This window comes from Temnothorax longispinosus, chromosome 2, assembly GCF_030848805.1.
Source record: "Temnothorax longispinosus isolate EJ_2023e chromosome 2, Tlon_JGU_v1, whole genome shotgun sequence".
NCBI lineage: Eukaryota > Metazoa > Arthropoda > Insecta > Hymenoptera > Formicidae > Temnothorax > Temnothorax longispinosus.
In genome coordinates, this window is record NC_092359.1 from 23,464,815 (window position 1) to 23,478,086 (window position 13,272).

Consider the following 13,272-nt stretch of genomic DNA (forward strand, 5'->3'; position numbering starts at 1 on the left):
TTGGTACGATGAACCTTGAATTTCCTTTAATATAAACGATGCGACACATTTTACTTGTAAAATTGTACGAATAGTATCTCTTCCCTCCCCCTCTCTCTCCCTCTGCCTCCCTCGCTCACTTATTAATAATTACTCACACACGTGGGGGTAACCCAAGTAGTTAGATTTAATTATTTCAATTAAACTTGTTTAATTTTACATTTTATTTGATTAAATCTAATTAATTTAATAAATAAAACGCACATGTGTGTGTTAGTAAAAGAGTGTTATTAATTAAACAACACGTTTGTAATGATCTTTCGTTGCTTGGGAAAAACATTGAACGTTTTGAACGCGATTATTTCCGCACGTGTATATATATATATATATATATATATACGTGTGTGTTTGTGTGAGGGTGTGTGAATGTTACATGTTCGTGTTCGTACCAGTTCATTTTCCGCACGTGATGAGAAGGAAAACTTTTTCCGCGTTAAACACACATTTACAATAAATAATTAAATAAAACTTCAACTGTAAACAATGAAATTTAGACCTTGTGTAAATAAGCAACTTTAAGGAAGAAGGGTACATTGCGCGTAATTGGCCGTCAGTCTGTTTACATATATCTGTCCGTATACATGATGATAGTTTCAGGTACAGAAGTGAGATAAGATTGAGTCTCTCGCGCGCGCGCGATGATCAGTGCAAGCTCAGTGTATTCCCGCCGAGACCCTGTTCTTTCCGCCACTGAGCCAATCTGATAGCGTACCATCCCTGAAACAAAAGCCAAGAACTGTAATGTATCTTTATGCCGATGTAAAACTTTACTCGCTCTCTACTCCTTTCGTGTATCGTAAGATTCTTTTTTCTCTCTCTCTCTCTCTCTCTCTCTCACTCTAATTATCTCTTGTATTTAATATTATACTTACGTACTCTCGATATGTATTAAGGTGTTAACTCACTTCAACGTCCGCCTCGGGAAGACCTGTTTCAGCCGCGAGGAGTACAATGTCCGCGGTATAAGGTGCTCTTGGCCACCTGTTAAACTGCTCTTGAAGAACCGCTTCCTGATTCACCGTCAAGCGAATCACTCGAGTACCGGTCCTACCAACTCCGCTGGTAGAATATCGTGTGGGATAAGACTTGAGCATGTTGCCCCTATGAAAAGAAGGTGTATTTCGAATCAACGAAAAAGTCAACTGATAAAAAAGAGAGACGAGCTGCAATGTAATACGATATAATATACAATTAAGGATAGATAAGATGATACGCACATTGGTGCGGCCATTTTGCTTATTTTGTGACTTATATTTTATGATTTATCAAGGCTTTAAAACTCCTGCAGTTTCCTTTTCTTCCTCTTTTATAATATATATAATAAACTCGCGCAGTTGATAGTTGGTGCAGATAAATTATAATTGATTATTGATATTGATAAAATTCAAGGAGATGCAATATGTGTTTTCCTCAATAAAGGCATGTAAAATAAAGGCACGCGCATTGCGCAATGAATATGACAAATATACTTTTTAGAAGCATTTAATAATTAAAGCGGCACTCTTGTAAGGGCTATAAAAGAGCCGATTCTCGAAATCGCGTGACTTGTTGCTTCCTTTGACGCATGCGGACGCGGAGATGACTCTGATTGTAAGCCACGACGGACGGCCAGTATGTACATACCGATATATACCATATAGAGTGCCGCTATATAAATATAAAAGTTCTGTAAGATTTCAGCAGCAGTGGGGTACGTACGGCGACAAAAGAGAGATGATTCATTGTGACGTGAGACGCGAAGCCGCAAATATGGGTCTTGTACAGTTGTATAATATTTTAGACTTTTAAAGTGACACGTGCAATCGCTTTAGCGCTCTGCCCCATCGTAAAATGCGCTCGCTAACACGTATACGCTGACGGGACGGATCGGCTTTTCTCAACATAACGACTTCTTGTTACAGCATGCAGAGCCGTGTGTGTCTAATAATGAATATGAAAGCTGTGTCCAATCGTGCTCTCACAGAGGTGTATACACATAATATATATATATAGCTATAATTTCTGGAGCGAAAATCTGGAGTATTTACGATATTTCGACTGCCGAGGAGAAAGAGAGAGAGAGAGAGAGAGAGATTTCGTCTCGTTTTATTCGTGATAAACGCCTAATATTAATAAACGAAACGTTATACATATAATAGATACGTCCGTATATAGATCGTACACAGGGATAGGCAAGCCAGCAGTTAAGTTAAAAGTAGCACGACCATGACCGACACATCATCAAGACCAGCAAGATTTTGGACGAGTTTCAAAAGCGTGGCAACGGCGACACTTGCACGTAGATTTATTTGCGAAATAAACCAAAAAGATTGACGAAATCTACAATAAACAGACCGTGCCACGCACACGCGGCACGTGCCCACGTGCGTGGGTTCAAGGAAAAGGTTTGAAAGAAAAGGAAAAGAGAGAAAAGACTATATCCATATATATAATCTGTATATGTATATAATTGGCATAACGTGTATAAATGCATAGGGAGCAGCGAACGAATATGACGGACGATCGCAAACCGATATATATTTTCTTTGAGTAAATGGTGACAATTTTCTACGAAAAATCCGCGCTATAGCCCGCGAAATATTAGAATAAACGTCGTATCGAGTCGTTGGTTACACCATTGCATCGTTTGTTTCTCCTTTGTATCGACATTTCATATACGTATGTTACATACTATAGCGTTCGCGAAAGGTAAGGCGTATAATATAAAGGTAGGGCACCGCGTAGGCGCGGCGACATTGCGACGTGCGAGTTGCAGTCAGTTGCAGTAGTCGCATTTACGAGTGTTACGAAATACGAACGACTCGGCGGAATGTTAAACTTGACCTACGACGGATGATGGAATCGCGTAGCAAGTATATTATAGGTATAGGTATAGGTAGGTATAAGACGCGTGGACTCGTTTAGCAAGGATGTGATATATATATATATTATCATTATTTTAATTCAGAAAACGTTTATGCGTTTATATGCGTCTATGCGTATGATGTAGCACGCTGCTCAACGTGGTCGAGTGGAAATTTACGTAGTGCTTTGTCACTAATTGTATATAAAGATATTCAATTTTCTTATATCGACTCCATGCAGTGCGACTTTTGCAGCACACACCGCGCTAAGAAGCCTCTCGCACACGTTACGAGCAGTTGTAGATTATACAAGGGGAACCTAATAACGATCCGCGATATATTGATATTCATTGTTTTCGTCACCATTTTCATTTATATTTGCGAGAGAAAGAGAGAGAGAGAGAGAGAGAGAAGGTGGAAGATGATTAAATACTACATTTTCTTTCTCGGCCCTCTCCTATATTAGTTCTCTCGCTCCACGAATCCTTTTACCTTTCAGAAAATTTGTGAAAAATGTTTTATTGGTCAAAATATAACGGACTTTCCGCGATATCCATATACATTTGGCGCTGTCTACGCAAAGTACAATACATCGGTAGATCATTCTCGTAAAACTTGAGGAAATTCATGAGATTGTTCTCGAGTTCTTGACGATAAGCCGAGCCAGCATACCTAGATTCGATGTAACGTTGATCCTCTTCAGACATCTGCGCAAATATCGAGCTCTTGCATTCGCGTCATCATTATTATTATCATTATCATTATCCTTATCATTAGCATTATCATATTATCGAGAGCATCGATACTTAATCCTTGCTCTCGGGAGGACCGTATATATATATATATATTTGCGGCAACGTCTTGATAAACTCGTCTCGTAGGTAAACGTACTCACCGTCTTCCATTTGGACTCGATTAGCATGCGTATGCACGCGTCGACCAAATCGCACGCGTCGTAAATGTTCTGTATGCCGAAGAAATAGAATAAATAAATATCGCGACATGCACATACGATATCTGTGCAAATATAAACCTGTGCGAGAGCGACATTATGAGTAGGAGCGTCATCCTCTTACCATTCGCGACAGCAAAGTAGCACGATTTTCGACGCGCAGGCAATCGAATCTGTCATGGAAAATCGCCGCGGCCCAAGATTCACGAAAGTACGCGTAGAAATCCGAGATGCATGAATTCTAATGAGAAATAAATTTATATAAAAATGGCGAGAGCATTAGGTACGTAGCGTAGTATTAAGGCAGCGCAGATATTAATTAAAATTAAGTGATATGGTAAATCCTGGAATATGATATATACATATAATATAACCCTTAATGTGTATACGTGGGTCTACCGCGTCCGAGCCAAAGTGATATCTGCTCGTAACTGTAATTAAAACTTGCAAGCCTAGAAGATATTAAATAAACGATGTTTCATGAATTTTTTTAGATTTTTTTAAATCTACTTTAAGGTAATGAAAAATAGCGTTAAATGTGACAGACCCACGTATACACTTGGAAGATACCGAAAAAACGCATATATTTAAGGGATGACAATAATCTAGCTTTTTAATATTTCAATATTGTCGACATCCTTTGCCCGCTTACTCGAAAACGGACGTTCAATTCGTTTAACATGCTCTCGTGTTTCCCATATAAAGCGACCATGTCCTGCACGCGGAATGTCTGAAAGACAAATGTCATTACGTGGAGACATTAAATGCAATGGTGTCCCGCGAGCATGGTGTCTCAACTTATCAAGTCTCGAGACAAATCTCGCACGACACACGACATTTCTAGAGCATTATATTATTGTTGTGGATTGTTTGCTTAACTACCTTTTTGCTTACGCAGGTTACACTTTCCACAGTGTCGTACATATTCAATCGGATGCGAAAGTATCCAATTTCAGATTCGCAAGAACCGGTTACAAATGCTTGACCCTGCGCATCAGAAGAAACAACGTTAGAGAGAAAGAGAGAGCTTAGACGTATAAACTATAAGAGCCTATATATATACTCTCCGAGTAACAATGTCGATCCGTTTGCGTGGACCAAACACGTCGACCGACGTTAACATTAAACGTTAACGTTAACTCACGTAGTGGTTGCGACTAATCTTCGCCGTGCTACGGCAGGTTGTCTCTCCGGGTCCACGTACATGCAGGTAATAATAATCACCCGGTAAAATGCAAGCGATTACGATAGGCGCACGGAATATCGAGGGTGACAAACGCATGACCTTTTCTTTCCTCGACGTTCGCTCGTCCCATTCGATCGCTTTCCGTAAAATTTGAGCGAGCTTTCGGTGCAGACGGGATGGAAAGTATTGAAAAGAAACGCACGTGTTACGCAATGAGAGCTTTTGATAACAATCGACGATACTAAACATTATTTTTCTTAAAAAGAGCGTGCCCTCTCTTCTACAGTCTACACTAACTCTCTCTCCGATTTCCACGCTATCGTAATGTTTGTGCTGCCAAGCGTCCGCGTAAAACTTTCTGGAATATCTCGTCACGGTACCAGCGGCAAAAATAAACGGATCGTTGGTACGACACTCCGGGTCTATTACTAGCGAGCCATCGAAAATGAGACCGGCTCGACAGAACGCTGAAACGGTAAATCAGAGAATAAAGTGAAGCGAGAAATCGTTTATTTTTGATATCGACTTTTCAAACGCGACTTTAAACATATAATTGACATAATAAATACATGCAGGCGGGTATAAATTATAAAACGATGTCTCATCTCGCATTGGATTGGAGAAACAATTTTCTTTACCTAAGAACGCATTTAAATCGATCGTTTTCTCGTAAAAGTTGAAAAGAGCGTTGCAAGTCAACTTTTTCGTTTCGCCCTCCTTTTCAATCGTGACACTCTCGATCATGAGCTTTGCATCGTCGTTCTCTATCAGAGCCCAATCGATCATGTTCCATGCGGGAAAAACTTGAATTCCGCTTTGTAAAATGGCATTCGTCACCGCTTTGTCCACCTTAGGTAGGCCACATACTACATATTACTATAAATATATATATGTATATTTTATGTGTGTATTATATATATACATATATATACATATAGCTGGCTAGATAAATGGCGCAACCCCGTATATTATAGCGTGCAATCGATAATTAATCATTACTTCGTAATCGTGAAAGAAAGCTTGATCGTGCATCTCGCAGGACCTCAAAAAGCTCGGTTCGATCAACGTGATCCACGACGGCTTTACGCCAAGCTTGATCAAACCACCAAGTGCGCAGTAGCAATCGATATTATGTCCGTAAAGAAATATCTCTTCTGTGAGAAATTCAAGTGCGACGAGTAGTGAAACAATGTATAAAATGGCAATTTAACTAATATCGCTACACCTACTCCTTTGTTTGAAATCTCCCGTTAACCATCGAATCTTTCTGAAGCAGACGGAAGCTTCCGTGTCATTGTTTACGGTCAAACAATTCCATGGTATTTGGTCTTGTATCTTGTTTCCTCTTGAAAAGTAAACATATTTACATTACATATACATATAATATGTATTACTGCATTATGGATAGCAACATTTACTCTTGCTTTTGCATTTTCATTTTCTCTCGTAACGTCGAGTTCCGATACTGCAAGCCGCACGTCAAAACCAAATAATCATACGCGAAATTTCCCTGATTCATCACAGTCACGTATTTCTCTTTCCTAGCGTGAGGAAACTCGAATGAAAATACTCGTACGATGTACAGGTCAAAATTTAAGGAACTAATTAAGGATCGACTATCATGTCGTCAACGTTGCTGGATTACTGCAGTAAGTATATACTACTCGAGTTATAGAAATAATATAGATAAAAGAATTATATATATCTATCAAATCAATGTATGAAAGACCACCTGTTGATCGCTGTCATAGTCCCGTAGACGATATTGATCCAAGTCCGTGCGGCCATGCAGCGACGATATCCCGAGTGAAACCTCCCTCGGAATGGAAGCAAACACACCTCTCCGCGACTCGTTTCGTTATCAAATGGTATACCGTGCGGTGATATCAGCGTAAAGTTTGTCAATTGCGTATAACGCTGCGATGATCTACATCAGAATTCGATATTGATACAATAGCTATGAGAAGGGGGGGATATACATATATCCATCCGTATATCCTTTCTATCTTTGAAACGCCATCGTACATATAGGATACGTATCGTTTGGCAAGCTTAGTCGCGTTCACGCACGGATCACATCCGGTGATCCAGGTCATGTATATTATAATTTAATTGACGAAAGTGTTTTACCGTACAGCGAGATACTCCGCGAATGCAATTCCGCAGTCCGATGCTCCAACGACGACGATCCTCGCGTCGATACGTACACGTGGCATCGTTGCTAGTCTCGGCGACGTCACGAATAGAGAAAATCTACCGTCATCCGCCCTTTTACCTCTTACATTATTTTCACAGTTATCAAGATTTTCCAGAATAATCGGGAATTCGTATTCAGCTTGTCTACGAGGATCAACCGGAATCATATCGTTCAGACAGGATACCAAGGGACACATCCACGTCTATACGAATAACGTACTACACTGTATTATAGGTAAGGCTACTTTCCTACCGATTAAACGGTTTAAGCTTTTATTTATGGTATATATAATAATAATAATAATAATAAACTAACAATAAGTAAACTTATAATCGTGGTGAAAATTCAATGTTCTTACTTTGTGTTAGAAGCTATTACTATACGTGTTGGGAGCTATCGCTATTGTTATTTTGCGTAGGTATAGCTTACCGCGGTGCTCTGATCCTCGTGACGAAGCCGATAAAAGATTACCGTTAACTCGCTCAAACGTGCGATCTCGCGGAAGAAGAAGCGATGATAAGCGGAAAAAATTGGCATGAGAACGAAATGCAAGAGACGTCCGTAATCATCTTGAGGAATACTCTGCACAGACACGTAATCCTCTACATGGTAATGACTCGTAACGAAATTTACCTGCCTTTCGGCGCTATAAACGTAAAATAAATGGAACACGTTCACCTTGAATATTTGAATTTCACATTTTTCATATGGTGAAAACTACATCCACTACATCAAAATATAATACGTAATAACCACAGACCACAGTATAGCGAGTCCCAGCATCGTGTCGTTACTTTCAAAGACGAAGCAATTTAAATCGAGCCGTAAAGGATCCGTCGCAAAATCAAAATCAGCCAAGACCTCGCGTCTCGTTGGCACAGTGAACAAGAGTTTCTCTATAGCTTTTCGGTCTTGTCGTCGGGCGCGGCGACAGCTCATCTCCTCGCGAAGAACCACTCGGTGTACAATATACAGCGTCATCGGGAAATCTCGGTTACATCTCAATGGCACGCGCTGCATTTTCGTTTTGATAAATTCCATGTTTTTTACTTTCTTGTTATCGAGATGAAAAAGAGAATCGAGTGTGTCTACGTCTCTAATTTTTCCCTTTTCTTACTCTATTCTACTCCTTTGTATTATCTACATTTACAAGATAATCGAAATGTTTCTCGCTATAGTCGGTTAGGTTTACAATACTTGTGCAAGAGTACCACAAAATGTTGAAGGAACTGATAGCACGGATGCGAAAAGGGGAGGAGGATCGCGCAATACTCTAAATGCGGAAAGCAATCGAAAGCAGCTTCCAGGAAATCGTAGGACCAGGGAGGCCTCGGCCTCGTTCCATCGCGCATCGCAAACATTTCCAAAACGAAGACGTTTATCTCGCCGCTATGACGGCTGTCGAGTGGCGCGTGCATCTCTTTGGGCCCATGAACAGCGGACCGAGCGTCTCCCTGCGACGCCGACGCTTCGTCGTTTCTCCATGGCTTTTTCAGACCATTGTACAGCGTTAACTCGAAATTTTCGTTCAGCAGATCGACGTCGATCGTGGAATTGAGACACACGACGCCCACAGCCGAGCCGTCAGTAGGATCCTCTCCGATGATCAATCGACGACAGCTGTTCGGATGACGAATCATCTCACTGATGCAATACTCTCCATAAAGCTTCTTTAGGTGCATCACCGGGATACTCTCACCGTCACCGTCGACGATCGCTATCACGTCGTCGTGGTCCTCCTCTCTATAGCGCCATACGATGATAGATAAGATATTAAGGTAATCGAAATAATAGTGCGAAACCAAGTTGCATATAGATGTAGGAAGAAATTTCGGTGAATTTTCCGCAAGTGCGGCGATCCAAGTGTGCGCAAATCAAATCGACTTACACGACTCTTCGTATTTTCAACTTTGGACGTAATCGATATCGATCAATCAGATAGAGAAATTGCAGCGCGTCTCGCGCGACGTCCCGCGCGGCGGTCTTGGCCAAGACTCTGGTCATGTCCCGCTCAAACACGCTCAAATTCGCTAGAGAATACAAATACGAACATATATATATATGTATATATATATATATATATATATATATATATATATATATATATATATATATCTCTCTCTGACAACTCAGACAAGTCGTGAATAGACGTGTGAGAAGAATCGAGAGAAGAGAAAAGATTTCACCTGGCGTAACTCGAGGAGGTACCACGAAGATCACATATTGGCAATAGGTAGTGATGTCGAAAACCGCAGTCAATAGCTCCGCGAGGAACTCGTTCAAGTAACGCTCGTCCCACACGAGCAAGTGTACGAACATTGTGTTCCTTTCCGTGGCAGCGGGGATCCTTTTCGAAAAGTGATGCTAATCGAGTAAACTCATATACGGTCGACATTGCGTATCGTCGCGTATCGTAAAGCGACTGTCAACTTTGCTATGTTTGATGCAAACGGAAGATTACCCGTAGATCGTTTTTAACCAGGTCAACCAATCGTACGGTGGCACGGACGGAACATTGGGGTACGTGCAGAGGCATATCCCCGAAACAATGTCGCGCCTCTCGTTATGTTGGACCACCGAGAGGCAGCAAATTTCGCTGTAAATTTTATGCAACGATACATCAACGGCGCGCGGGCTCTATATGGCTCTATGCGCGTATGGGTATACGAGGTAATGGTATAATATAACTCGCTACAAGTACTAGAGTCGTTCCAATTTCACATCTCCGAAAATTTCGTGAGTCGCCGGGCGTATCAGGCGTTCTAAACGTGATAGATCCGAGTGTTGGAGGCGACGCGACTCCGAGATTTTGCTAAACTGTAGCTCCTCTTTCGGCTCGCCTCGTTCGCCGAGTCGGGTTGACATCTTGAACGATTGTTGGCTAACGCCAAGTTGACTCGTGATGGACGACGGATGTGCCGTCAGTTATTGTGACTCGTTGCCAGTTGCGAGCGGTTGCGAGTTGTGACTCGCGATCCTTGCCAAGTTGCCAATCGTGTTGTCGTTGTCAGTCGTGCCGTTCGGCAATTTTCAATCGATCGTGAATCGCAATCGATTCTCGGATCTCGGATAATTTTCGGTTAGATTATAGCAGGCGCTTCTTTAGGCTTTTACGTTAGGACGTTAGGACGTTAGGACGTCAGGAGTAAAGCGGGGAGCACACACTTTTGCATAACGCATAATGCGTAAGCATAAGAAAACTGATTGGTCTATTTCCTTATGCACATGTGTATGGACCAATCAATTTTCTTATGCTTACGCATTATGCGTTGTGCAGAAGTGTGTGTCCGGGCATTTCAGATACAAATAACAGAGTCGCGGGTGTCGGTGTCACGTCAGACGTACGTCTAAAGGCCAAACGATCGGATCGACGTTTTTTCTACAGCGGAGATATGGAGAATCCTGCATGCGCTCGATCTTATTTCATCTTCGTTATTCGGATCGATTGGTCTGCTTGGTTTTCTCACAATCAGCTTGCCCGATGCAAGCCCTGCAGCTGTTATATGCTATATAGACAATCGTACACGCGACTGCGATAACGGGCTTTCTTTCCTCCTTGTTAAATTCCTGCATGCGTTTTCGCACGCATATGGCGCGCGCCTAAACTTGAAATCGAATTGGCGAACCACTGTATCACTGCATGGCTAATTCAATTTTCGAAAGTTAAGCTCGAAAATTAAATTAGCCAGCGCAAAATTACTCTGGCAGAAGAGTGAGCCAACAACGGAGAAGATTCGGGTACGTACGTTTTACTAAAGAGCTTCTCCTCCTACAATTCTACGGAAATATAATAAATATCCTTTTCCTCTCGAAATATACTTTTCTCGCTGGTTGCCAAAGACGTTACCAAATCTTGTCGACCTTTCTGAGTTATTAAGATAATGATTTTGGTCATGCAACATGAGATCACGATATACGCGATCCAAAGTATCGTAGCTGATTGTGTGAGATGTATCTTTCGATTCTACGAAGACGGCAAGTTTTCGGCTATTTCTCGAATAAAGATAAACCTTGGAAACATGGCTCTTTATATTAATCTGCTCTCCCCCCCCTCTCTCTCTCTCTCTCTCTCTCATCGACCTAAATTAAAATTTCGCTCGAAAATAGTTTGAATCGAGAAAGATCTTTACATATCGGCGTAATCTTGTTCTCTCGACGCGGTGCGACCGACCCAGATAGCACAGTTGATCTTTATGAATTCATAAAGATCAGATTCAGAGCTTTTTGAATTCATAAAGATCAGCTGTGCTATCTGGGGAAACAACAAAGCGCGACCGTCGCGTCGCGTCGGATGATTTCATTAGTGAGAAAGTATTATAAGGAAAATCGCGCTATTCAACCGCGTTGCTACAACCAACGAACCAACTCAACCAACTGGCGCGCGTCAAGCGTCAAGCGTCAAGCCACGTTGCGCAGTTTTGTGCTTCATTCAAATGGAATTCATATCTCGATATCTCTCTAGCAATATAGTGGATTATAGAGGACTATTTAAATTATGCGATAAACTATTCTCTTCTCGTACGTTAATTGTATCTCGACTGCACCTGCATCCTCGTCTCGTCGACCTGCAGAAAAAAAACGGTAAATGGAGAAACCGCGCTGTGACCAGCATTGATCGAATGAAAATCTTAAGTCCCCTCGCTATCAGGATGTGCTGGATCGTCGATCAACAATTTGCGACTGAACGTCTATATGTTCTATATAATCTATATAATAAAATCTTTGAAACGATATCTATTCGATATGAATCAGCTGAATATGTCGCTTGAATTGTCTCTATACTGCACCCAGACCCCCTGCGTAAGCTCATCGTCGAGCTTAGAACGGAGTGCTTGCGTTGGTAAACGGAAAATTAAAAGTAACTTTGGCATAAAATATATGTAAAAGTTGCAGTAAATTACAACTACGCGACTACGTACCTTTACCTCTCTGATATCTAGGGCGATTTTGAGACGCTGAGAGAATGACCGGTATAGGACTGTGTCTCGAGAGAGGCTGATGGCTTATTCGAATATAGTTTTCACTTGGATGCGTTCGAATCGACCGGAGGACGAACCAACGGAGGAACGAACGAAGGAACGGAAAGGAACGCGAAAGACTCACACCCGACGACGCGACGGTACGCACGCGACTGACTTGGCAGCTTGGGACTTGGACGCCTTGGACCATAAACTTTCCGACTGACTTTCAGCTAAACGCGACGGTCGCGATGTAATGTAAAACACAAAGCGCATAGAGTGGGAGGCTGTGAAACTGTTTTCTATACATATACATATACACATATATGTATATGTATAATTATATAAAGACAGATGCAGCTGTTTTTAAATATTGGCTACGCGATACGCGACTCTGTAATACGCGCACGGTACGGGGGGTATACGGCTACGGAGCTGATGCAATTAAACGTTCGATAAATAATTAAACGACGATCGCGCATGGAAATCCGCTATATCGTGTATCGTGGAAACGAACCGCGTCGCCTCCTTTCCCCTTCTGCATTCTACAATATAATATAAAATATAATATATGTGTATATTTTTACCTTCTGGAATTTCAAAATAAGGCGTGCATATTTTATATTAATTTTCACGGATACACATTTTACCCTCTCTCAGTCAGGGTATAGCAGCGTATAGTATAGTCAGGAGGACAAGTCGACCAAATTTTTCAATTTATCACAGCGTAAAATTTATCTTACAATTTTCGAGATAAAATGTTCTCATACCGTGATATACCGCGGTGAGTTCATAACGAGCCTAGACCTGACCTCTCGTGGGTCCACGGGTCTCGCCAATGGGTCCACGTGTTAACTCGTCCTTGACCCGGTATAGCTTTACTGTCGGTTATTGTTACTCTCTCATCGCGCCAAGGTACATACGACGTATAAATTTTCTACGCACGTATAGAATCAAGAATCTCACCGCGCGCACCAAGTTTCTTAATCGTAAAAAGAAAAATGAAAAATCGTTATTTTTAACTATCTTCTTCTGTGCGCTTGTTAGGAACGCTACGTCTTCGACGAAGAATAATCGATTAGGATCGTAGGATTCGT

General features: G+C 41.5%; 2 protein-coding genes across 3 annotated transcripts; both read right to left on the reverse strand.

The window, feature by feature from the left end:
- Positions 1-142: 142 nt before the first annotated feature.
- LOC139809117 (homeodomain-only protein) lies at positions 143-12,406 on the reverse strand. 2 transcript variants are annotated; one of them, XM_071771790.1, is made up of 3 exons: positions 12,143-12,406; positions 945-1,140; positions 143-756 (listed from the first exon to the last, which is right to left on the reverse strand). In XM_071771790.1, the coding sequence occupies exons 2-3, from the start codon at positions 1,131-1,133 to the stop codon at positions 682-684; spliced, it is 264 nt and encodes an 87-aa protein (XP_071627891.1). In that variant the 5' UTR covers positions 1,134-1,140; positions 12,143-12,406; the 3' UTR covers positions 143-681. The 2 variants fall into 2 exon arrangements, with proteins under 2 accessions (XP_071627891.1, XP_071627890.1); XM_071771789.1 differs by having other exon boundaries at positions 12,137-12,402.
- LOC139808160 (cilia- and flagella-associated protein 61) lies at positions 2,467-10,900 on the reverse strand. Its single transcript, XM_071769818.1, has 16 exons — positions 9,404-10,900; positions 9,106-9,247; positions 8,391-8,960; positions 7,971-8,010; positions 7,626-7,934; positions 7,151-7,419; positions 6,753-6,947; positions 6,439-6,636; positions 6,232-6,365; positions 5,659-5,886; positions 5,318-5,487; positions 4,717-4,875; positions 4,487-4,564; positions 3,959-4,075; positions 3,778-3,846; positions 2,467-3,589 (listed from the first exon to the last, which is right to left on the reverse strand). The coding sequence occupies exons 1-16, from the start codon at positions 9,534-9,536 to the stop codon at positions 3,401-3,403; spliced, it is 3,000 nt and encodes a 999-aa protein (XP_071625919.1). The 5' UTR covers positions 9,537-10,900; the 3' UTR covers positions 2,467-3,400.
- Positions 12,407-13,272: the final 866 nt, after the last annotated feature.

Coding starts and splice junctions, on each gene's coding strand:
- LOC139809117 (XM_071771790.1), bottom strand. CDS start 1,133: ATGCTCAAGTCTTATCCCACACGATATTCTACCAGCGGAGTTGGTAGG. Junction 757..944: donor TTCCCGAGGCGGACGTTGAA/GTGAGTTAACAC, acceptor CTTTTGTTTCAG/GGATGGTACGCTATCAGATT.
- LOC139808160 (XM_071769818.1), bottom strand. CDS start 9,536: ATGTTCGTACACTTGCTCGTGTGGGACGAGCGTTACTTGAACGAGTTC. Junction 7,420..7,625: donor TAAGCTATACCTACGCAAAA/TAACAATAGCGA, acceptor TTATTCGTATAG/ACGTGGATGTGTCCCTTGGT. Junction 4,076..4,486: donor AATTGAACGTCCGTTTTCGA/GTAAGCGGGCAA, acceptor ATTTCTCATTAG/AATTCATGCATCTCGGATTT.